The sequence below is a fragment of the Mesoplodon densirostris genome, chromosome 16 (assembly GCF_025265405.1).
Source record: "Mesoplodon densirostris isolate mMesDen1 chromosome 16, mMesDen1 primary haplotype, whole genome shotgun sequence".
Taxonomy (NCBI): Eukaryota; Metazoa; Chordata; class Mammalia; order Artiodactyla; family Ziphiidae; genus Mesoplodon; species Mesoplodon densirostris.
In genome coordinates, this window is record NC_082676.1 from 66,284,917 (window position 1) to 66,309,274 (window position 24,358).

A 24,358-nucleotide genomic window follows, 5' to 3' on the forward strand; every position below is an offset into this window, starting at 1 on the left:
GGGGGTGGAGGGTCAGGGCTGGAGGGGCCTCCACCCCCAGCACCTTGGTCACCTCTGTGGCCAAGCTCCTCGTCCAGCCCCCTCCTTAGCCAGTAAGTTTGTCAGGCCGGGCTGTGGGCGGATGCGTGAGGGCCACAGAGCCCTGCTGCCCACCTGGCCCCACACCCTGTGTCCATGGCTCTGGGCAGAACTGGCACAGCATCAGGGGCTCCCCCCAAGCAGGGCCAGGTGCTCTCACGGTGGCCATGAGGCCCTCTCACTGTGCCCCCTGGGGACGAGCACCAGGCTACTGGCCCCTCGCCCATGGCAGCTCATCAACAGGACTCGGGAAGTGTCCATTAAGAGGCTGGGAGATAATAACTCGGCCGCATGTACGCCAGCCACTCAGACCCCCATTACCGCCTGAGGCCGAGGCGGGCTGGCTGTGTAGCGCAGCGTCCCCATCAGCGGCTACGAGGGCCTCCTTGTCCCCGCGCCCCACCCCTGCTGGGTGGCTGCTAATGGGGAGCTAAGTGGAGGTGCTGTGCGAAGGTCATTATCTCCAAAGCTGGGAGGGCGCGCGGGCACAGCCCCAGGGGGCCGGGCACTCATTACCTGCAATTGTCTTATGACCACCCGTGAGGCTGGAAATTTTGTCCCCTTGTAGAGACAAATGACCAGGCCCTGGAGCTGATGGGTAGCTCTGGGGGAGCCAGAGCTGGGGAGTCTGGAGGGTGGCCAGACGGCTACACCCACCTGCAGGGATTCAGCCCCTGCAGGAGTGGGGAGCGGGGAGTCATAGGGGGGGACATCAGGGCCCTGAGGGTGGCTGAAGCCCGCGGCATTTCCATCCACCACAGAGGACACTCTGGCCACTCTGAGTCCACTGGTGCCCATTTAACAGGTTGGGAAACTGAGGTCAGACGCAGGGAGCAGCAGAGCTTGGGCATCTGTCCTTCTCTGGGAGCCCCAGGAGCCCCAGAGACAAAAGTGGGGCAGGCAGAGAGGAGCTTCTGCAGGTTGACTGAGGCCAGTCAGCAGCTCCCGCCGGAGCCTGGACTAACCCAGCCCTGGGTGACGCTTACAGAAAGCCCTCCGTCCAGGGCACCCACATCCAGATTCCAGCAGTGGTTGCTGACAAGGCGTGGGAGGCCGGCGAGCCCCACTGGAGTGTGCACTGGCATCTCAAGGAGGCTGGGGGAGATCTGGGAACCGGCTCCAGCCGGCACGACCTCCCGACCACAGCCCTCACCGGCTCTGCTCCCCTTCAGCCTGGCACAAGAAGCCCCTCAGTCTTGCCCTCTACCCTCATCCTTGCCCCCTCCCTGGTCATCAGTGAAGAGTTCCAACATGGGGAGCCTGAGGGGAGAGCCAGACCCTGGGCTGTGCCTGCATCTGCAGAGGCGAGAGAGCCAGCCCCAGCTGCCCACGGCCTGTCTTCCGGCACAGCGGCCACAGCTCCCCAGGCCACATCTGTGCCTCCCTCTGCCAGGCAGCCTGGCTTGGTGGTGGTGGTGGGGTGCTTCCCAGGGAGTCACATGTCCCCATGCTCAGAGGCTGAGGCGCCAGGCCCTGCCCCTGGACCTAGCATCCAGCTGCTCAGGCCCAGAGCAAGCATGAGGCCAGGCCCTGGTGTGGGCGTAGCCCACGCCTGCCACTGCCCGGGGGGCCCTGTGAGTCATTCCTGCCAGGGGGTTGGCATCACAGGGACACAACTCTTATCCACTGAAAGGCTGGGCTAATGCCGAGGGCCCCCAACACGGTGTCATGGCAGGCCTCTTGCCCCACTGGGCACCGTGACCCTGGGAGGGTGCAGCAGGAGGTGGAGGCAGACACAATGGGCCTGGCCCGACGTTTCTCTCCCATGCTTCACCCAAAAGGTTCAGCCCTCCTGTCCCAGCCAGAGACAGGAGGGCATCATCGTCACCAGGTGGGCTCAGCACAGGCATGGTGGTCTGTCTCCCCTGACTTTGGCCTCCAGCCTCCTCACCAGCCTCCCTGACTCCTCTCTAAGTCACTGCACCCCAGACAGAGGATGGCTGCCAGCTCATGGTTTCACCCCCAACCCCCCAGTCCCAGACACCCCAGGCCCTCAGAGCCACGCTGTGGCCCATGGGCTGTCAGGAGGATACTGGAGCTCCCATGGCAGGGCTGCACTGACGTTGCGGCAGGTGGCAGGCTGGGCAGTGGGTGGCAGGGCCCCGTGAGCCTCCTGCCCGGGAGCTCTGAAGCTGACCTGAGGCCTGTTGGTCTTGGATGGCCCAGAGGGAAGCCATGGGCACCTGGGGTGGGCATGAAAGAGCTCTTTCATGGGCCACTGGGCAGAGATGCTGGAGACGCCAGGCAGGCAGCAGCACCCGATCGTGAAATGGTAACAGAGAGGGTGGGGTTGGGTGGGGGTCTTCACAGCCATCCTGAGCAGGGCTAGGTGGCCAGGATGCCCGGGACCCCAGACCTCTGGGGGAACAAGGTAAGGGCCCCAGTAACACAGGCCTGTCTGTGGAGCGGGCTCCCCAGGAGATACCCACTCCTGTAAGGTTCCTCCACAGGAGGAATTCAGGAGGGTCTTGCAGAGTCCAATGGGGCTAGGGGGGTGGGGGAGGATCTGCTAGGCTCTGAGGGGGAGGTGGTGGAGAGGAGGGCTCCCACCTGCCAGGGAAGCTCAGCCTGGGAGTGGGTCTCAGACCTACTATATAAGAAGAAGGACCTCACCCTGGGCTGCAGTCCCCGAGGGCTTCCTGGAAGAGGTAGCCTGAGTCTTTGCTCAGCATGGCTAGAGTACAGGGAAGAGTGAGGACCCTGACCTCACACGCCTGCCCTTGCAGGAGACCAACACTGGCTGAGCCTCTCATACGTACATGGGGAAACCAGGGCAGGCAGGGCCCACTTGCCAGGGAAACTGAGGCCCAAATGATGTGGAGCTCACCCAGGGCCCCCCAGCAGCTGCTGGTTGAGCTGGAAAGTGGAGCCTCCACCTGGCATGGATGAGCCAGGTGTCAGACAGGGTCTCTCGAAGGAGAGGAGGTGGAGGTAAGAGGCCTAGGACTGGTAGGGCTTAAAGACCATCTTACCCACAGATGGGTGGGGGCCACATGGGGGCCAGGGGGCACCCTGAAGGCTGGACGGAGGCCACACTGAGGTTGGATTTGGTTACCAACTTCCCAGAGCTCTCCTCCTTCAAAACCCAGTTCAGACACTTCCTCTGGCAGCTACTGGACCCCCATCATCCCCGCTGTCCTAGCCGTCCCCGTGTGACCATCTGCACAGGCCTCAGAACTGCCAGGACCTCAGGGTGTGGCTTCTTTCTCATTGCCCCGTGGAGGGCGGGTTAGCACCCACCTAACAGATGAGACTGAGGCTCGCAGTGGTGAGGTCAGTTGCAAGGCCGCGTGGCCAGAGACTCTGACCCTTGAAACCTTGACCAGGGGCTTCCCCTTACCACCACCCCTGCAGGTGAGAACGGTGAAGTGGGGGTCAGAGGCTGCTCCAGCAGGAGCAGGAAGGAGGGCCCACCTGGCTCCCGGGGCCTCCGTGGCCACAAGGGCCAGAAGGGGCAGGTGGGGCCGCCGGGCACCCTGTGCCAGCATGTCTACGTGGCCTTCTCGGTGGGCCGGCCAGAGGGGCTGCACAGCACCGATGCCCTCCAGGCTGTGCCCTTCGACACGGAGCTGGTGAACCTGGACGGTGCCTTCGACCTGGCCTCCGGCCGCTTCCTCTGTGCTGTGCCCGGCGTCTACTTCCTGAGCCTCGACGTGCACACCTGGAATTACAAGGAGATGTACCTGCACATCACGTGCAACCGGCGGGCCATAGCCGTGCTGTATGCGCAGCCCAGCGAGCGCAGCATGATGCAGACACAGAGCCTGCTGCTGGCGCTGGCTGCGGGTGACGCTGTCTGGGTGCGCATGTTCCAGAGGGATGGCGACAACGCCATCTACAGTGAGCGCGGTGACCTCTACATCACCTTCAGCGGCCACCTGGTCAAGCCGGACGCTGAGCTCTAGCAGCCCCCACGCCACATCCAGCCCTCAACTGCAGTCATTCCCGGAGCCCCGCAGCCCAGGACTGATGCCAGCTGAGATGGAGCACCAACTGCGTGCAGACGCTGAGCTGAGCACAGGGGTGTGGCAGGAGCAGGACAGACCCGGGCCTGCCCTGCTGGAGATGACACAGACGAAGGTTTCACACCAAGACATTCAGGATGCAGACCCTTGTTCTGGGTGGGTGGTGGGTGGGGGATGGGGGGTGGGCCGGAGCACCTCCACACGCGATGGCGTTTGCTCCCCTGGTCGAGCTACCTATTCTGCATATAAAGGCTGTGCCAGGAACCACTGCCATGGAGAGCTTTACAAAGCACCTATTGGGTGCCGGGCTGGTTGCTAGGGAGGCTGCAGGGTAGCGGGGGAAGGGGGTCAAGTGCAGATGCCGGCCCTCCTGGAGCCAACTCTAGCCGGAAGCATGATGGATTCCAGGGTGTTCGAGGGCAGCAGAGGCCACAAGACAGGATGAAATGGAGCAGGTTAGGGTGCTGGCCTGGCCGGGACGGGTCTCATCCTTGGTGAACATGCCACCAGCCCTGGTGGGCTGATTTTCTGGGGCTCAGCATCCCCTTGTCTGTCTGGAATGGGCTGGAAGGGGGAGGAAGCTCATACCTGGATGTGCACCTGAGCCTGGGGAGCCCCAGACCCCCACGGTGTCACCTCCTACTTAGGTGTGCTGATGCTGGGCCTGGCGGCAACGGGAAGTGACCAGGCTGGCCTCGTCCCTGCGGCCGGGTGTGGATGGAGTTTGGCCATGCTTACTCCACAGGAAGCCCCTGTCCACCCCACGGTCGGAGCCACCAGGCTACCCCACCCTCGAGTCCACTCCGAATCTTTCCTTTCCTGCCATGTGTCCTCCGGCCACTCTGGGACCTTCTGTCCAGCCCCTGTGGCCCCATTACCTGCCGCCTCCCCTCTGGCCCTCCCCTGGCATCCCCTCCTGCAGCTGCTCCCTTCCGAATGAGGATTCTGGGCCAGTGAGGCTGCTGGGGCCCTGGCAAGAGCAGCGTCTGGAATCACCAGAGCCTGGCGAGCTGACTGAGGTCCCAGGCCATGCAGAGGTGGCTGGAGCTGCAGGCTGGCCGGGCTGAGCTGGCCAGGGCCTTCCAGGTGCTGGACAGGCATGGGGGTTTCCACCTCAGGGTCTCGGGCCCACAGAACACCGGCCTGGCTGATCCTGTCTCCTCATCACGTCCTACCCCGGCCCCCACTCCTTCCCACCAGGAGCCCAAAGCATCCTGAGATGGATCTCTGACTGGCTGGGGGCCCCACATCCACCTGGCCCTGGCAGATCCTCTCCAGATCATCATTGGCTGATGGGGGAGGTGGGGAGGGGGTGGGGGCCCACTCGTCCTTTTCACAAACAGGCACTTCCTTGTCCCCAGGGAGGGGACACAGCTGGGAACACAGTGACCCTCCCCTGCCACCACAGAACTCAGTTATCCCTCAGGAACATCAACCCTGAGTGAGACTGGAGCCAGGAACGTCCCACACCCACCCGTGAACAGCAGAGCCCACCCTCCCAAACACACAGGCCAGGACAGGCCACGCCCTTGACAGGTAGGGAAACTGAGGTCTGGCAAGGGGGTGTAGACCCCCAAGCCTGTGTGGGCTGGGAGCTGGTCCCCTCCATGGACTGGGCTGTCTCCCCTAGTATGGCCTGGGACAGAGGGGGAGGCAGGAGATGGGTCCCCACTGGGGAGGGGCTGCTGGGACTCCCTGTCTGCAGGGGGAGGGGGCTTTTTTCTTTAACATCTTTATTGGAGTATAATTGCTTTACAACAGTGTGTTAGTTTCTGTTTTATAACAAAGTGAATCAGCTATACATATACATATATCCCCATATCTCCTCCCTCTTGCATCTCCCTCCCACCCTCCCTATCCCACCCCTCTAGGAGGTCACAAAGCACCGAGCTGATCTCCCTGTGCTATGCGGCTGCTTCTCACTAGCTATCTATTTTACATTTGGTAGTATATATAAGTCCATGCCACTCTCTCACTTTGTCCCAGCTTACCCTTCCCCCTCCGTGTCCTCAAGTCCATTCTCTATGTCTGCATCTTTATTCCTATCCTGCCCCTAGGTTCTTCAGAACCTTTTTTTTTTTTTTTTAGATTCTATGTATATGTGTTAGCATACAGTATTTGTTTTTCTCTTTCTGACTTACTTCACTCTGTATGACAGACTCTAGATCCATCCACCTCACTACAAATAACTCAATTTCATTTCTTTCTATGGCTGAGTAATATCCCATTGTATATATGTGTCACATCTTCTTTATCCATTCATCTGTGGATGGACACTTAGGTTGCTTCCATGTCCTGGCTATTGTAAATAGAGCTGCAATGAACATTGTGGTACCTGTTTTTGAATTATGGTTTTCTCAGGGTATATGCCCAGTAGTGGGACTGCTGTGTCGTATAGTAGTTCTATTTTTTTTGTAAGGAACCTCCATACTGTTCTCCATAGTGGCTGTATCAATTTACATTTCCACCAACAGTGCAAGAGGGTTTCCTTTTCTCCACACCCTCTCCAGCAGTTATTGTTTGTAGAGTTTTTGATGATGGCCATTCTGACTGGTGTGAGGTGATACCTCATTGTAGTTTGGATTTGCATTTCTCTAATGATTAGTGATGTTGAGCATCCTTTCATGTGTTTGTTGGCAATCTGTATATCTTCTTTGGAGAAATGTCTATTTAGGTCTTCTGCCCATTTTTGGATTGGGTTTTTTGTTTTTTTGATATTGAGCTGCATGAGCGGCTTGTAAATTTTGAAGATTAATCCTTTGTCAGTTGCTTCATTGGCAAATATTTTCTCCCATTATGAGGGTTATCTTTTGGTCTTGTTTATGGTTTCCTTTGCTGTGCAAAAGCTTTTAAGTTTCATTAGGTCCCATTTGTTTACTTTTGTTTTTATTTCCATTTCTCTTGGAGGTGGGTCAAAAAGGATTTTGCTGTGATTTATGTCATAGAGTGTTCTGCCTATGTTTTCCTCTAAGAGTTTGATAGTTTCTGGCCTTACATTTAGGTCTTTAATCCATTTTGAGCTTATTTTTGTGTATGGTGTTAGGGAGTGTTCTAATCTCATACTTTTACATGTAGCTGTCCCGTTTTCCCAGCACCACTTATCGAAGAGGCTGTCTTTTCTCCACTGTACATTCCTGCCTCCTTTATCAAAGGTAAGGTGACCATATGTGCGTGGGTTTATCTCTGGACTTTCTATCCTGTTCCATTGATCTATATTTCTGTTTTTGTGCCAGTACCATACTGTCTTGATTACTGTAGCTTTGTAGTATAGTCTGAAGTCAGGGAGCCCGATTCCTCCAGCTCCGTTTTTCGTTCTCAAGAGTGCTTTGGCTATTCGGGGTCTTTTGTGTTTCCATACAAATTGTGAAATTTTTTGTTCTGGTTCTGTGAAAAATGCCATTGGTAGTTTGATAGGGATTGCATTGAATCTGTAGATTGCTTTCGGTAGTATAGTCATTTTCACAATGTTGATTTTTCCAATCCAAGAACATGGTATATCTCTCCATCTGTTTGTATCATCTTTAGTTTCTTTCATCAGAGTCTTATAGTTTTCTGCATACAGGTCTTTTGTCTCCTTAGGTAGGTTTATTCCTAGGTATTTTATTCTTTTTGTTGCAAAGGTAAATGGGAATGTTTCCTTGACTTCTCTTTCAGATTTTTCATCACTAGTGTATAGGAATGCCAGAGATTTCTGTGCATTAATTTTGTATCCTGCTACTTTACCAAATTCACTGATTAGCTCTAGTAGTTTTCTGGTAGCATCTTTAGGATTCTCTATGTATAGTATCATGTCATCTGCAAACAGCGACAGCTTTACTTCTTTTCCGACTTGGATTCCTTTTATTTCTTTTTCTTCTCTAATTGCTGTGGCTAAAACTTCCAAAACTATGTTGAATAATAGTGGTGAGAGTGGATACCCTTGTCTTGTTCCTGATCTTAGAGGAAATGGTTTCAGTTTTTCACCACTGAGAATGATGTTGGCTGTGGATTTGTCATATATAGCCTTTATTATGTTGAGGTAAGTTGGGAGGGGGCTTTCTGTCAGCAGCCCACCCCAGGGCCTGGGCCTGCAGCCTCCCTTGAGGGCTGTGACGGTCCCACCGAGGCTGGATCTTGGCCAGCTCTGGACCAGGATAGGGGATCCTGGCGTCCCAGGTATGAGACCCTCGCATTCCACTTGCAGACCCTACAGCTCCATGAGGAAGCTGAGACTCAGAGGCGTGGGTCCCTGAGCTCAGGCCTGGGCAGGGCAGGCCTGTGACTCCAGACCCCAAGCACAGGCAGGGGTCTGTACCACAAGATGCATAGCATCAGGGTCTCAAAGGGATTCCTGCTCCCAGGAGCCCCAAGGCCCGACTAGGCCCAGCTGTGGCACATGGCAGGTGGCAGCAAGACTCTGGGGGGCTTGTTACAGCCAAGGGGTTGGGAGTTGGAGTAGGACATTCTGACTGGTGAGGCCCTGGCCCCACTAGAGACTAGAGGGTGCTGGGTGGGACTTCGGGAAGCCAGAGGGAAGGCCGGGACCCCTCCCCCACATCCACATCCTGGGACCTGGCCCCTCCCGGGATGCTGAGTTGGGCTGAGAAGCCTCAGGCCGCACTTTGGCCCTTTGGCCTGTGTCCTTTTATGGCTGGAATAGCTGGACACGCCCAAGGTGCTTGGCAACCATCAGGGCATCAGGAGCCACTTCGGAGCGCTAATGGGGGCCGTGGTGGCTGGGAAGGTTCCACTGTAGAGATAAAGGTGCCCGAAGAGGAGTGCGGGGGGTTGGAAGGACCCCAGCGTCCCTCTCTCCTCCCAGGTCCTGGACTCCCCTGCCACCCTGACAGGGACCCAGACACACTGCGTGCTGCAGGCCAACCTGGCTGGGCAGGGCCAGGAGAGCAGCCCCTGTCCAGCAGCTCCAGAAAAAGCCTGGGCTCTTTCTGGCTCCTTGTGTGGCCTCAGCTCCCCTGTCTGGCATCAGGGTGCAGAGCCCTCCATGCTGCACTGGGCCCTGAGGGTGCAGGGCCGGGGTGGGCATTCCCGTGAAGGCTTCAGACCCCATGGCTGCTCAGCCTCCCTCTCACTCTGTCCATGGTGCCTGGAAGGGAGGTGCTGGGGCAGCTTGGCTGAGCCTCCCGGGACAGACCCTGCTCCCAGCTGCTGACCCAGGAGAGCAGAGCAGGTCAGGCAAGAGGGTGTCTGACCACCTCCAAATCCAAGGCCACCCCCCATGCTCAGAGAACCAGGGGCGGGGTGGGGGCTCCCCTTAGTGTGGCTGAGAACCCCTCGGAGGCAGCCGGCCAGAGCCTCAGAGCACAGGGATGTGCCAGGGGACACTGTGGGTGGGTCCAGGGCAAGGCGGTGGTGCCTGCATCCCCCCAGCCCAGGTTTATTTAAAAACAGCAACTGAGAACAGGGTGGGATGAGGTGACGTTGTTATCTCTGCAAAGTGATGAGCGGCCCGAGACTCAGAAATCCGCGTGCCCAGGCTGCTGCCCTGACCGCTTAGGAGATGAGAAGGGAAATGGCCACAATCAGAGCAGCAGCCTCTAGGCACCCTCTGCGGGGCCTCGGTGGAATCAGGACTGGCCTGCTGCAGGAGAAGAAAGCTGGAAAAGACTAGAATACAGGGCAGCCTGAGAGACGGATCCTGCGGGAGCCAGTTTCCCATATCAGTTTATCCATTTGGTGGAATTCCAACAAAACAGCCATTTTTAAAACTTGGGTGAAATTCATATACCATAAAATTTACCATTTTGAAGTGAACAATACAGTGGCATTTAGTACATTCACAATGTCGTGCAACCCACATCTCTATCTGGTTCCAGATGTTTTCATCACCCCACAGAAGTCCCGAACCCGCGAGCTGGCACTCCCACCCCCGCCCCCAGCCCCTGCTTTCTGTCTATGGATTTGCCGCTTCTGGACATTTTGTGTAAGTGGAATCACAAACTCTGTGGCCTCTTGTGTCCGTCCGTGTTGTAGTGTGTGCTGGCACCTCACCCCCTGCCACGGCTGAGGGGTACCCCACTGTGCGGACGGACCACGGTTTGCCTGTTCACCTGTTGATAAACATTCAGGTTGTTCCCACCGTTTGGCTATTGTGGGCAGTGCTATGGTGAATATCTGTGTATAAAACCCATTTTCTAACTTTGTAAAATAGTGTTGAAGGGCGCTTGGAGGAATGGGTAGGCAGGAACCAGCTCAGTTCTGTGTGCTCTCTTGGACATGGAAACAGATTTGGAAGATATGGTGATGAGTGCAGTGACCACCAGGCAGACAACAGGAACCTCCAGAGGCCAGTCACCCAGGAGGCAAGAGCCCGAGGTACCAGCGGGGTTGGGATGAGGGGGCGTTTGCGTTCAAGGGTCACCTCATGGACTAAAGCAGATATCAGTGAAGTAAAGAGTTGTCAGCAATACAACCATTAAAACTATGTGGGACACACACAATGCACAACAGCCAAAAAGTGGGAACATCTAGGTTATCTATCGATGATGAACCGATAAAGTGTTGTTGGTCCCTCCATATACGTTTTATGGAGTGTGTATTGTACCACAACTAAAAAATACGTGGGAATATTTAGCTAATTTCTGGATGGGAAAGACATCTCATTTTTTTTTTAAAGGAGGAATTTCCCAAGCAGAAGAGGGATAGGTTTGATTTTGTAAAAATAGAAAATATTGTTCTACATCAGTCCCGAAGCCAAAACTCACGACGCTAGGAAGTGCTCCTGCCTTGGGGAGAGCAAGGGTGGGGTTCCTGCCTTCTAACGAGCCCCCAGATGGATGGAGAAATCTTGAGAGGAGAGAGGAGATTCATCCTTGAAGGAAGGAGTGCTCCTTCTATACCGACCACCAAGGGCATCGCGTCCAGGTATTGTTTCCAAGCTGCCTGATCACCACCATCATCTGTGTCCCTCAGGGAACCCGTGGGCAGGGCCTCATGGGCCCCAGCAGGGTGGCTCCAGAGGACACATGGGCAGACAGGTCCACTGTCCAGAGGGCTGAGAAGGCCGCAGCCATGGGTCAGGAGAAGGAAACCTCAGCAGTGCAGCTCATGGGAGCCTTGGTCCCCTCCCCTTTGCATCAGCAGCTTCCAGATCCTGCCTGGTCCCAGGCACCACTCAGCATGGTCCCTGGGGGCTCAGCTAGGAGGGAGGGTGGGACCCAGGCTCCAGTGTGGGGAGAGGTTGGGGGACTCTGGAAGCTGACCCTCATCCTAGGGCCGCCCTCTCAGACCTGATGACCACAAGAGCAAGGACCCCTACGGACCAGGCCACTTTTCAGGTGCCCAGCAATGGGAGCCTGGCAGCGTGTGGGAAGGGGGAGGGGAGAGGGTAGGCACTCAGTCCCCAGAACGGCAGCTGTCTTCGGCAGGAGGGCCGTGGGTCTCCTTGTCCTGATAGCCCCATCCCCCACCCCCCAGGTGGTAAAACTACCCGCCCACCCCTCTGCAAAACGTCCTTTAATTAAACCCTCCTCAAACTGCCCAAATGGAGGGGACACCTGTTTCCTGGGGGGCTGGGGGGAGGGTGAGACAAGTGGGGGGCACAGGGAGCCACTCAGGGTGGGAGCAGAAGGGAATCATGGCCAGTCCCCACTGCCCAGCGGTCAGGTTCCTCCATCTGGAGAGCCGGCCCCTGTGGATGGCACCGGGAGGACCATGCCCCTCCCCCTCCTGGGGCGCCCCGGTCCCTACACCCACAGGCCCGGTGCCCTATACCCGGCAGCCACGGTCAGCTGTCTGTGCAGATGTCACGGAAGGGAGTGGCTGAGAAAGGGCCTCAACGCCCCTCCCCAGAGGCAGGGGCCAGGGGAGGGAGGTTTGCTCGGGCGGAGACCCTGCTGCCCCCAGTGTGGGGACCCACACAGATGGAGCCCCCAGACCCCCATCAGTGCGGATACGACAAATGCATAGCTGTCACCACCACGTCCAGATATGCATCCTGAGGGCGTGGGGAGGGGGTGGGCCTGGGACAGGGAGGAGCAAGGGCCCTGGAGAGGGGTGAGAGCTCAGGGAGGGAAGGACGGAGACGGGGACCCCAGTCAGGTTCCTGGACAGTCACTGGACCTTCAAGGTAAGGACCCCAACTGGACAGAGCCGCCATCACTCAATCATCAATCAATTATCACATCAATCACTCAGTTATTCATTCAGCAAACACACTTCAGGTTCATGGTGGCCAGACCAGCCCTCAGGAGCCAGGATGGCATGGGCCAGTGTGTACCGGACAGCAGCGGAGGGAAGGCAACACTGTAGAGCTGGGATCCCCCATCAGCCAGGATGGAGGGGGGTCATGGACCCAGCAGTCTCTCCAGGTCCTCAGCCCACCCAGTCCTTGAAGTCCAGGGTTCTGCTGGGGCCCTGACAGGTGACCAGCCAAGACCCTATTCTCAACATCGATCACCTCCCGGACACCCCCAAAGGGTGTCCCAGCTCTCAGCCCCCAGATTCCTGTAGGAAGTTCTTCCTGGTGTCTACCCATGGTCTGCCCTCCTCCTGTCCCAAAATGCACAAGAGGGTGGGCCCTTCCTGACCCTTCCTCGGGGCCCTATGCAGGGCACCCCTCGCTCAGCCCTCAGGGTGGGCCAGCCTTGGTCTCCCTCACTGTGGGGCTACAATACCAGCTCTGCCTGTGGGGGCTGCACCTCCACCACCCACCCCTCCCCCCTGCACCCCCCCTGCCTGGCAAACAGCCCCCCCCATCCCGATCCCAGAGGAGGCCTCAACCTGCCCCGCAGGCCGGATTTCCTGAGTAAGGTCACTCTGGGAGCCACTGGAGCCCAGTGGCCAATAAAACCCATCGATGCGGAGAGAGAGACAGTAAAGCCGGTCACCTCCCGAGGGCATTTGCTCTCCCCGCACCCCGCCCCACTCAGGGCCTGTGGACCCGGGACCTGCAAGCAGTGTGGTGGCTCTGTGGTCCCCGCAGCTGTGCCCAGCCTGTGCTGGGTGCAGAGGGCAGTGGCCAGTCCAAGCTGCATCCCCAGGCCCACTGTGCCATGTCCATGGCTCCCTGGGCCCACGTTTCTCCTGGAACACTCCTGTCCCCGCTTCCCTACAGGCTCTCAGGGGTGCCTAGTCCTCACTTCCTCCCATTCGGTGTCCCACCCTGGCCTGGGGCTTCAGGGACTGTCCACCCTGGCCAGTCCTGGTCACCAGCTCCCACCCAGACCCAGGGTCCATGGGCTGCCTGGAATCAGCTCCTCCACCCACTGGGTCCATCAGGCTCTGGGCACACATACAGGCACACACATGTCTACACATGCACTCACACACAGCCGCACACACTCACAAGCAGACACACGCATACACACCCACACGTTCACACATATATACACACAGGCACATGCACGCACAGAAGCACATACACACACACACTCACACACAGGCACACATGCACACATACTCACACCCCTCACACCCCTCACAGGCAGGACTGGTCCGGTTGCTGCTGTTGTCTGCAGTCCCCAAACGGGCACTCTTGGCTGGCGCTACCCTGGGGAGGGAGCTCAAGATGCCAAATCAATTGGGAGAAATTGACCTGGGCAGATATTTCTGAGCCATCTGCTTGCCCCCAAAATTCTTCTGAGTGGATGCACTTTGCATCCGAACCCAGGGGTGGTGGGGAGTGGTTGGTTGAACGACCCTGTTTCTCCCAGGCACCCACCCCTCCCTGGGATGCTGGTCCCCCTAGGGCCGGGCAGGGGTGGCTTTAGTCACCAGCTCCCTGTGAGTCCAATGCCAGGCTTTGTGGCCCCCACCCCCAAGATGGAGCCCAGGAGTGGCAGAGACTCAGCCTGGGGCTCAGGAGGCAGCCGCATTCCCACTTGACCAGGGACAGGGGCAGGGGCCCCAAACGAGCCACCCACTCCCTGTACCCACCAGCCATGGAAGAATCAGATGCATCCCCTGCATCCTCCAGGGCCAAATCCTAACCCTGCCACCCCCAGGAGGCAAGCCAGGGCAGCCCCAGCCCTGTCGCTCCTTTTAGCCGGCTTGTGTACACCTTCCCCTGCCTTATCATCTAAGTGTTCCGCTGCCCACTTCCAGCTGGGTGTTTGCCTATCCCCATCCCAGCCGAGTATGATCCACTTGCTCTGATTTGCACTGGCTTCAATCGGCTCCAGGGACAATATTTGCTCTGGGAAAGAGTCAAACATTTATTCTCTAATTTATTCAGGGAGCGGTTGTCAAACACAAGCGCCCTCATTATGTGATCTCATTTCCAGGGCTTGGCCTCTGTCTGGGGTCCGTGCCGAGGCCCAGGTAGCGCTGACCCAGGCTTTCCCCTGCCCAGCACGGCTCTGCCTGCTCCCCGTGCCCTCCTGGGGTCGGCATCCTGCTCTGGGCCAACTGAGGACAACTGAGTTGGGGGCGGCACTGGGCAGGGCTGTCTCAGGTGGGGGCCTGCAGGTAAGTGACCCCCACATTCTGGTTCTTCTCCTTCCAGCCTCACAAAGAGGCCCAGGCACCAGGGACCCCAAGGCCTTTCCCAGCGAGGCTGCCAGGGCATCTTCTCTGGAACCCGTTTTCGGGCCTGGGGTGTGGGAGGAGTGCATTCTTGGGAGTGGAGAGGACAGGAAGCCGAATTCCTCCAGGGCCTGGCATCTGCATACGCCCCACTCGGCCTGGCCTCTCCAGTCTGCTATTTGCCTTGGGAGGCCGCTCCCCCCACTGCTGTCTGGCTATTTCTCCTCTTCTGCTCCAGTCCCCACCCTTCTCTGGGAAGGAAAGCAGAAGAGGTGGCAGTGGGTTCCTGTACCCTCACCTGCCCCCCCCACACCCAGGACGGCCTCTCCTGGGGTCCCCTCCCACGGCTTCTGCGCTCACAGCTTGCTAGTCTGCATGAGCCCGTTGGCCTCGCAGCTGCGTGCGGGCAGCATGGCCTCCTGCAGCCGGCTGCTCTGGCCCGGCCGCGGCTCCGTGGCATCCGCCTCCTCAGTGCCGTAGCTCTTGCGGAGGCACAGAACCTTCCGGAAGCTCTGGCGGAAGTTGTCAGAGAGGAAGCCGTAGAGCAAGGGGTTGGCGCAGCTGTTGGCATAGGACAGCACGACCACAAAGAAGTAGGCGCCAGCGGAGGCGGGCTCCTCGGGCAGCACAAAGGCCAGGTTGACGATGTTGACGATGAAGAAGGGCAGCCAGCAGCCCACGAACACCAGCACCACCACCACCACCATGCGGGTCACCTTGCGCTCTGAGCGCCGCCGCGTGGAGCCCACGCGCATGCCCGACGCCTTCAGCTTCACCACGATGAGCAGATAACACAGGCAGATGACCAGCAGCGGCCCAAAGAAGCCAAGCACGGACGTGTAGATGATGAAGATGGCGCCCCACAGGCCCACAGGCTCCGGCCAGCTGAGGTTGCAGGTGTTCCACCCCTCCTGGATGTCTGCAAACACCACCAGCGGTAGTGACATGACCAGAGAAAAGGCCCAGACCGCGGCGCTGGCCAGCTTGGCCACCCGAGGGCGGCGCCAGCGGGCGGAGCGGATGGGGTGGACCACGGCCAGGTAGCGGTCCACGCTCATGACGGTCAGGCAGAAGATGCTGGTGAACTGGTTGATGCCGTCCAGCGTCATGACCAGGCGGCAGAGCACGGGGCCGAAGGGCCAGTAGGAGATGGCGTTCTGCGTGGCCACGAAGGGCAGCCCCAGCATGAGGAGCACGTCGGCCACGGCCAGGTTGAGGATGTAGATGTTGGTGACCGTCTTCATCTTGGCGTGGCGCAGTACCACGTAGATGACCAGCGCGTTGCCGCCCAGCCCCACTGTGCACACCAGCAGGTAGAGCACGGGCACCACCACCGCCCGGGCGCCCAGTGAGGGCACCAGCCCCGCCAGAGTCCCATTCTCGCCGCCGCTGCCTGTGGCTGCCGAGGAGGCATTCCAGCTGGTCAGTGGGGAGGCTGGGAACAGAGGCTCCATCGTGGCTGCCGCGGGCAGGGCAGGGTGAGCGGGAGCGCCGGGCGCATCCACTGCAAGAGAATGAAGGACACGGAGCGACTGACCAGGAGGGTGTCTCCCCTGAGCCCAGCCCCACTGGCCCAGGAGGCGCAGGATTACCCCATGGCGCCAGGTAAACACGATTACTCATGTTCAACTGGGCCGGGAATCACATTAAGCAAATTGTTCGGAAAACAAGCCCAGAGAGGAAGGAGCAGCAGGACAGCTGCCGTGGGGGCAACGGGCAGACAGCCCTGTGAGCCCAGACGCCGTCTGTAGATACCATGATGGCTCCCAGAGACCTGACCGTCCCTCTCCACCCCAATGCCCCCCTTCCCGGCTCACCCATGGCCACTCTCGAGTCTGTGGCTGGCACCGTCTCGCTGAGGCCTCGTGGAGTCCTGGGGGTGGCACTGATACACCCAACTCGCAGATAAGGGACTAAGGACGGTGGGAGTCACCTCCCTGGGGACTCGGACAGGTAGAGAGGGGTCGGGGAGGGATAAGGAGGCTGAAACATCGGCTGGGTACCACAAGCCCAGGCCAGCCAGAAGTGCAGTGACACCGGCCAGGCCCGCTCTCCTGGGTGACCCCAAAGCTGGACTCTGGGTTGCCTCCTGGAACCATCGGAGGGTGCCGGGCCTTCCGTGTGGTTGAAAAACCAGAACTCAGGCTGCAGAGGCTCTGTCAGCGTCCAACTGGTGAGCCACGTCCGTGTCACCCTAGCAAAGCCCCAGCCGCATGGTCAAGAGGAGCTGGTTTCCCTGCTCCCAACAGCTACCCGCCACAGCACGGATGTCACTGGGCCAAGGAGACGACCAGAGACATAGATGCACATACTCTCGGGCGGGTCCATCTCCCCCAGCCCAAGGACAGCAAGTCTGAAGCCCCAGGCAGAGGGCACCGAGCAGGAAGGGGTATATGAGGATCCCACACCATGAACAAGCAAACACACGACAGGCAGAGATGAATTATAGCCTGAGCCACTGGCCAGGAGGAAATGCACGTGTGCGTGTGTGGCGGGGGAACGATATGGGGAGGGTGGATGGAGGGAAGGCTTCAGGGGTGATGGGGTTTTGTAGAGAAAGAGCCAAGGCAAAGATGGGGAAATGGCATCTGCAGGTCAAGGTGACGGGCACACGTGTATCTATTATATCATTTTTGTACTTTTCTCTATGTTTAAATTGTTCATAAAAACGGTGATTCTCAGGAGAAAATAAATACCTCCACTGATGAGACGGAGAGGAGGAAGGGAAGATGGGGACTGACACCTCCGGCAGGGGATGTGGGGCTAGCAGGGAGTCTAAGTGCCCCCAGGGGACCCAGACAAGGGACTGAGCGGGGCTGGAAAGGGCCGTAATGACAAAAGCCAGGGTCAGCTGACCCCCAGCGCCCGCAAGTCACCTCAGCACAGAGGGTGTTCCCAGTGGCCGCCAGGCCCGGACTGGGGACCCCAGGGCTGGGGAGGGCAACTGAAATCTTGTAGACAAGGGGGCAGAATAAACAACTCTGACAACGACAGGGAAAAACCCTCTGCTCCCGATGGGCGGACACACCCGGATGCTAACAGACACTGGGAAACGCGACCCAGAAAATCAACAGTGAGAAGGTGGATCAGTGGATTCGTTTCAGGTGAAATAAAAGTAAATGACTGAACAAGTGTGCTTAAGATATGTTTAAAAATGTTTAGAATCCTCTAGGTATGGATAAAAATATTCTGAAATGAATTTGGCTTCTGTCTAAGGAGTAAAATGAACAAGTGTCTATTTTTGAAAATTACAACTCTTGGGTGTGAAAAAAATCATCATTTGGACAAAAAAAAGCCCCACAAAAGTCTGGACACAGATGAAGAGAGAATGGGGGAATCGGAAGAGGGGCTGAAGGACTCCCTCAGAGCAGGTGCAGATGTGGGGGTGCAGAGGCACATGCAGAACTGACTCAGGGCAAGAGTCCTGCTCAAAAGGGAAACCCGGTCCCGAACAGGATAAAGAAAAAATGCAGCAGCGTCAGAGGCAACCTACAGAGCTTCGAGGATGAAGAGAAAACCCTGAAGAACGCAGACGGGCTGGCTGGACGGAAACCCAGAGCAGTGCGGGTTAGGACAACAGGTTCCGTAAGCGGAGATGGGGGGTGGGGGGTGGGGATCTGGGGGAGTGGGGGGAGAGAGAAACGCTGTTTCCTCTGGAATCCCCAACCAGAAGAGGCTTCCGGCTGGCCTGAAGGGGAAAGAGATCTTTCTCTGTGTGTTGCTGAATTTGCTGGTCCAGGTGCTGAGCACACCTGCTGTATATCATGACCTGATATGAGGTGTGTGACAAAAATTCTGTTAAAAAAAAAGGCCAAGGTAGGCTGCCAAGGGATGACGCATTTCAAGACAAAGCTGGCGGCGGGTGGGGTGGGGGGGCACTTGCCCGGTGGTCCAGTGGTTAAGACTCTGCACTTCCACTGCAGGGGGTGCAGGTTTGATCCCTGGTTGGGGAACTAAGATCCCACATGCCGCGAGACGTGGCCTAAATAAATAAATAAATAAATAATACAAAGCTTGGGGGGTCCCTTGGGCTGTGCTCTGGGTTGGGGGCAGGGGTGAGTGGGGCTGGCGCCCAGTTGGCAGGAGGGACACCCCGGACACTCCGAGACTGGACACCTGCAGGCTTGCTCTCGTGGGTGGGAATTGACCTGTTGATCTCTGTTCCCCAGGGCCCGGCACAGAGGGGCCCCCTCACATTTTAAAAAGAAATTAAATGTAAAATAATGTTTAAAGCTCCCTTGAGGTGCTAATGGGGAATGAATTCTAGAAGGACGCTGGTCTGGAGACAGCCAGGTGGATTGTGTGGGCATCAGGGTGGAGAGTCCTGGGGGCTACACCCTCTCCCCAAAGATATCCAAAGCAGAGGCTTTCTGGGGGCTGGGTGGAGAAGGAGCTCGGACGCACCTGAACGTGACTTTGATTCTAAATCAGATGAGCACCTTGTCTTCAGGCAGCGGCCAGGTGTCCCTGCTGCCCAGAACCCAGAGGGTGCTGAGCAGACTGCCAGGCCCCTGCATCCCCCCAGATACCCCAACGCCTGAGTTAAACTTCAGAGCAGTGAAGAACAAAATTGGGTTGATCGTGCCGCTCCTGCCTCTTGGAACATAATTCTGCAGGAGCCATCGTTCAGAGAAAGCAATCTTCTTAGTCATGGAAATCACACGCTCCTGGGGAACTTATCCCTCCAGCCCTTCCCCTCTGCGGGTAAGGGATTCGGGGTGGGGAGTAGCTGAGGAACGACCACGGGCCAACACTGGGGCTTTCTGACCCAGAGGCCCCCACCAGGAAGGGACCACCTGCCCACTGCTGTGGCACAGGGAATAGAGCCCACCCCCTACCCCAGCCCATCCCTACACACTGGCCAAGGGGTCTTAGGTAAGTCACACCACTTCTCTGAGCCCTGGCTCCCTGTAATAGGTGATACCTACAAAGCCACTGAGCAGAGGAAGTGAGTCCGGGCACACAGTGGCACTCAATAGCTGCTGAGATGCCCGACACATAGTAGCGCTCAATAGCCGCTCCCGCTCACGTGCCCCAAACAGCCCAGCACCTCCTCCCCAGCACCAGGAGCCCTGGGCTCTGTGGAGAATGTGCCAGAGCCTCCCCGGGGAGCCTGGGAGGGGACCTCGGTGCTCAAGTGTTCCATGCCCTGGGGGAGGATCAGCGTGGTCCAATCCCTTCTAGGCTCACCCAGTGTGAGGTCAGCAGGAAGGAGCCGGCCCTGCAGCCCAGGGGCAGCTGTGGAAGCCACCGAGATCGAGGTTTGCCGGTCCTGGGGCCTCACTTGTGCAGGGTGGGGGCAAATGGGCGGAGGATGTCGTGGCTAAGAGGACAGGCCTCAGCACCACCCAAGGGCCCCCACCCAGGCCTGCCTCCCCTGGGACAGCCTGGATCATGGGTGCAGCCGATGGCAACCCCCACTCCTGTCCCTCCCTTGAAACACGCTCCATCTGTCCTTAAGGCTGCCTTGGTCTGGGGTATCCCTTCTCCATGAGGGGGAAACTGAGGCGGGTGAGGGTGGGCTCCATGCAGCAACAGGGAGGCCAGGCTTGTAGAGCCCCCTCCTCAGGGTCTCTGCAGGGTCTGCATGCCCTGCAAGAAGTTTCCAAAGCCACATTCTGCCCCCAGCGCACTTTCTCAGAACTCCCGGTCACTATTTCACTGGGAACCAATGGTGGGTCATTGTTATCGGTGCCAGCGACCACGTCTGCCCGGGAGGCTCCCCGTCCTCCCCTCGAGTGGCCGCTGTCCCCAGGAACCTGTTCTCTTCAAAAGAGGCTCAGCAGCAGCCAGGACTGCCTCACACTTTGCGCAGCAGGGGCTCTCCCACTCACTTTCTCCCCAGAACCCCAGGCTGGCAGGAGGGGCAGGGACAAGGCAAGTGGGCAGGTGAGGGCCCCACCTGGACCCTGGGTGGGGAGATAGCACACAGGTGAACTTCCAGGCCGCGTGCTCCCTTCTGGAGAGGGTGGCCCCCAGAGCACAGGTGCCAAGCCCTGGACACGCCAGGGTTCCATCCCCAGCCGCCAGGGCCCCGACCCCTCTACTCCCCAGTCCAGGGTGAAGCACACCGGGAACCCCAGGACCAGGCACCTTGTGCTCTGCAAGGCAGGGCCCTGGAGCTGGCCCGACACTGCCTGCACTCTTCCCATAGCTCACGGACCACCGCCTCCCCTCTGCCAGCACCCCCCACCCAGGGGCCCCCCGCGGCTCCTGCGCCCTCCTCGGTCGGCTTTTTCCGCACCCACTCCAGCCACAGCCTCCTCGCGAACCCTCCCGGCTGCGCCACCCACCCTTGCCAGCCCCTGGGCGAGCCCCGCTGCGGCGCCCTCCGTGGGGAGGTCGGGCCAGGAGAGGCGCAGTGGGCAGAGTCAGAGCGGGTCGACCCAGTCTCCGTGAGGTTTCTGCCCTGACTCTGGCACATCGGGTCCAGAGGCCGGAGGATGGCGAGGGTGGGGAGCGAGGGAGTGGGAGAGGATGGGGGCCGAGGCTGAGGAGCAGACGGAAGGGGAGGGGAGGGACTCAGGACGGCGGCAGGAGAGCTCCAGGAGTGCCAGAGCGGCGCAGGGCTGCGCGCAGGGTGGTGAGACTCGTGGAGAGGGTAAAGGAGATCTGTGAGGGACCCTGGCGAGAGCGTAGGGAAGGGGCGCGCGGCACTCACCTGGGCGGGGCAGCCCCTTGGGCCCTCGGAGAGCCAAGTGCCCGCGCTGCGCTGGCTCAGGACTCTGGGCTCCGCTCTGGGGCTCGGGGTGCTGACGGGGAGGCGGCAAGCGTCGGAGGGAGGTGGGGGTGCCTGGGGCGGGGCGCGGGGCGGGGCTGGGGGCGGGCACTCGGCTCCCCGCGGGGCCCCACGCCCAGTCCATCCTCAGTCCTTTGCTCTTCCCCGGGCCTCCGCAGTTCACCCGCAACCCTCGTCCTGTCGGCGGCGACTCCGATGACAGCGACACCCCCACCACGTTCTCTTCTGTCCGCTCTGGCTGCAGACCCGAGCTTGGGGGGGTCCTGTCCTCAGACGGGGTTGGAAGGTTCTCAAAGTGCCCTTCCGAAAGTCTGAGGATTGAGGAGGGGCCCTCACTCGGGGTGAAGCGCTGGAGGCTGACTCTGACGGATAGAGTGGGGCTGTGTCCGAGAGATGGGGGTCAGGACGACGGCCAAGGGGCAGCAGGTGGCCACAGCTGGCTGGGTGGCTCACTCTGGGGTCTCCCCTTAGCAGGCATCAGAGTCACCAGAAAGAAGACATCCAAACGCAGGTGTCTGCCTGTCACGCCCAGGGTGCTGACTCCACAGGTGGGCAGGCCTGAGAATCTTCATTTCTGCCAAGCTCCCAGGTGATGCTGCTGCTGCTGCTGCTTCAGGGGCCGCACCTTAACAGCCAGTGATTTTAACCAGCAGTGTTGAGCACCTGTGCTCCCTCAGGCAGGGAGAGCTGGGTGGGGGTCTGGACATTCCCTCACCGGGATGCAGCCCCCAGCACACTTACCCTGCCCCCATCTGGGGGAGCTCAGCTCTGGTTGAATGAAATGAGCTGCTCTCAGATGATGGCTTGACCGCCAAGACACCAGGACCCTCACCCAAGGGGATGCAGGCAGCCATGGGCTGCATGTGGACAGGTGGGGACAGTTTCCCGCTGCCCCTGTATATGGAGGTACTGGCAGGTCCCTCAGCAGGGCTGTGTGCCTAGACCCTTTCTTTTCTTCTTCATGGTTTTCTGTGATATTACATTTTCTACAAGGAGCATGGCTTATGATTTAATCAAGAAAAAGCACCTAGAGATCTAAGGATCCCAGCCCGGAGGCCAGTGCCTCTCTTCACACAGGCTCCCCTTGGGGAGGCTGGGCTGCTTCCTGGAGCACACAGTACCCCCTCCGCAGCCAGACTCAGACCCCCATGCTCAGGAAGTCACCAGCCTCCCTTCCCCAACCCCAGGCTATCTCCCTCGTGTCCCCCAGCTCTCTCTCCGAGGAGGCTGCACAGACCCCACCCCCATGGACATGAGGCCAGGAGCCCAGCCAAGGGGAAATGGAGTTGGGGAGGGGAAAACCACCCCCTCAGAGTGCCATCCCTTCCCTATAGTCCCTGCCAGTCTGTCCAAAGGCTGAGGAGTCCTGCTGGCCATCAGACGGGCAGCTGCCAGCCTGGCCTGCAGATGGAGGCACAGCAGCCCACAAGGAAGCTGATGTCTCTCCTGATGACCTGCTGGGAACAGCGGTTGCAGCAGGACGGCCCACACTGAGGTCCAGATGTCCCAGGTGACTGGTGCAGGAGGCCTTCTGGATGGGACGAAGTGGCAAGCCAGGGCCAGGCTGCATGTCCTGCTTGGCTGGCACATGCATGTGGCCTGTCACATACTCAGCAGATTCACACACACCCTCTGGATGCGTTTAGGTGGGAGACACAGAGTTCCCTGCATGCCCAGGTGCCATGGCTGTGCAGGATGGTGCAGATGCTGCTACGGACAAAACAGACAAGGCCGTATTCTGTGAGCTCCAAGGCTGGCAGAGAGAGGGGTGATAAACCAAAAATAAGTTAATGGATGTACTTCTAGACTGTCATAAGTGGAGAGGATCAGGGTGACGGGAAAGAGAGCAGTGGAGACAGGAGGCCAGGGAGAGCCTCTCCAAGGCTCACTGTCCTGGGTGCAGGGTCATGGTGGGGGGGTCAGTGCCTGGCACACAGGGGGGACATGGCCCTGTGAGCGGGCAGGTGCTTGGTCAGTTACAGCCCAGCATTAGGCTGGGACGCCCCTTACACCGTAACATCTGTGGGGTGTCTCACCTGGGCCCCCCTAGGGGCTCTGATTCCAAAGGAGAAAAGATGCTTGGAGAGGTGGTCAGTCCACCCTGAGGCTGCCTTCCCCTCCTCTGTTGTCCCCGCTTCTGGCAGGCGCCCCCTGGCCTCTGAGCCCTGGTTCTGAGCCCCAGGAGATCAAGCGAGGTGAAGCCCTGAGACACTGCGGAGGTCACGCCAGCACCAGAGAGGAGGGCGAGGATTAGTGGCAGCCGGGAGCCATGGCAACAGGACAATGCCCGAGGGACTCCCCAGGGATGACCCCCGGACCCCTCCCACGGGAAACCCACCCTCGCTGTAGCTCTGCTGTGGCCTGTGATCCCCCTTTCCAGAGGTGGAGGCCAGTGGCTGCTGCACGTAACATCCCCCCAGCCACTCTGCCCCTGCCCGTACTCAGGCACCAGGGCTGAGGCTCCCCGTAATTATTCAAAAGCTACGGAGGCTGACTCCAGTTCACCTGGAAACACCCTGGAGCTGGGGCGGGTCCTGGGGGGCTGTGAAACCCTCTCCATCCTCCCGCCAAGCTGGCCTTCTCTCCGCTCCTTGGATGCTCCATGCTGCCTCCCACCGCGGAGCCTTTGCCCTGGCCACAACCCACTTCCCTTTCCCCACCTGTCAGCTAGAATGCCCCCTCCTCCAAGAAGCCCCATGGCTGCTCCATGCTGGTTGTTTGTCCCTCAGCCACCATCACTCCCAGACCATGTCCCCCTGGCAACATCCTTCCTGGTTGCAGAAGGTGTGAATTCTGGTGAGTGAGCATCTGCAGGCGCCACGGTGGGCTCCCCGGGAGGCATGGGGCCTTCGGTGGGGGCTGAGCCCTTAGGGACCTGGGAGAGGCTGGGCTGACCCTCCTGGCCGTGGTCTCAGGCTTCAGTGGGCACTTTGTAAAGATGTGGCTTCCCTGCCTTCGGGTTGGGAGGTGCGGGGGGCTTCACCCCAGGGCTTAGTGGGCATCATGCTGTGCTGAGCACCCTGGAGGTTCAGGGTACAATGGGGACCAGAGAGCCAGCCCCTGGTAAAGGGGAAGGGAGAACAAGGAATCTGGGTGGAAGACACTCCAGGAGACT

General features: G+C 59.0%; 2 protein-coding genes across 2 annotated transcripts; one reads left to right on the forward strand and one right to left on the reverse strand.

The window, feature by feature from the left end:
- The first annotated feature begins 1,595 nt into the window (after positions 1-1,595).
- On the forward strand, positions 1,596-3,983 carry C1QTNF8 (C1q and TNF related 8). Its single transcript, XM_060079252.1, has 4 exons — positions 1,596-1,652; positions 1,860-1,909; positions 2,805-2,833; positions 3,433-3,983. The coding sequence occupies exons 1-4, from the start codon at positions 1,596-1,598 to the stop codon at positions 3,981-3,983; spliced, it is 687 nt and encodes a 228-aa protein (XP_059935235.1).
- Positions 3,984-14,860: 10,877 nt separating this feature from the next.
- SSTR5 (somatostatin receptor 5) lies at positions 14,861-15,958 on the reverse strand. Its single transcript, XM_060078433.1, has one exon. It carries the CDS (start codon positions 15,956-15,958, stop codon positions 14,861-14,863), a length of 1,098 nt encoding a protein of 365 aa, XP_059934416.1.
- Positions 15,959-24,358: the final 8,400 nt, after the last annotated feature.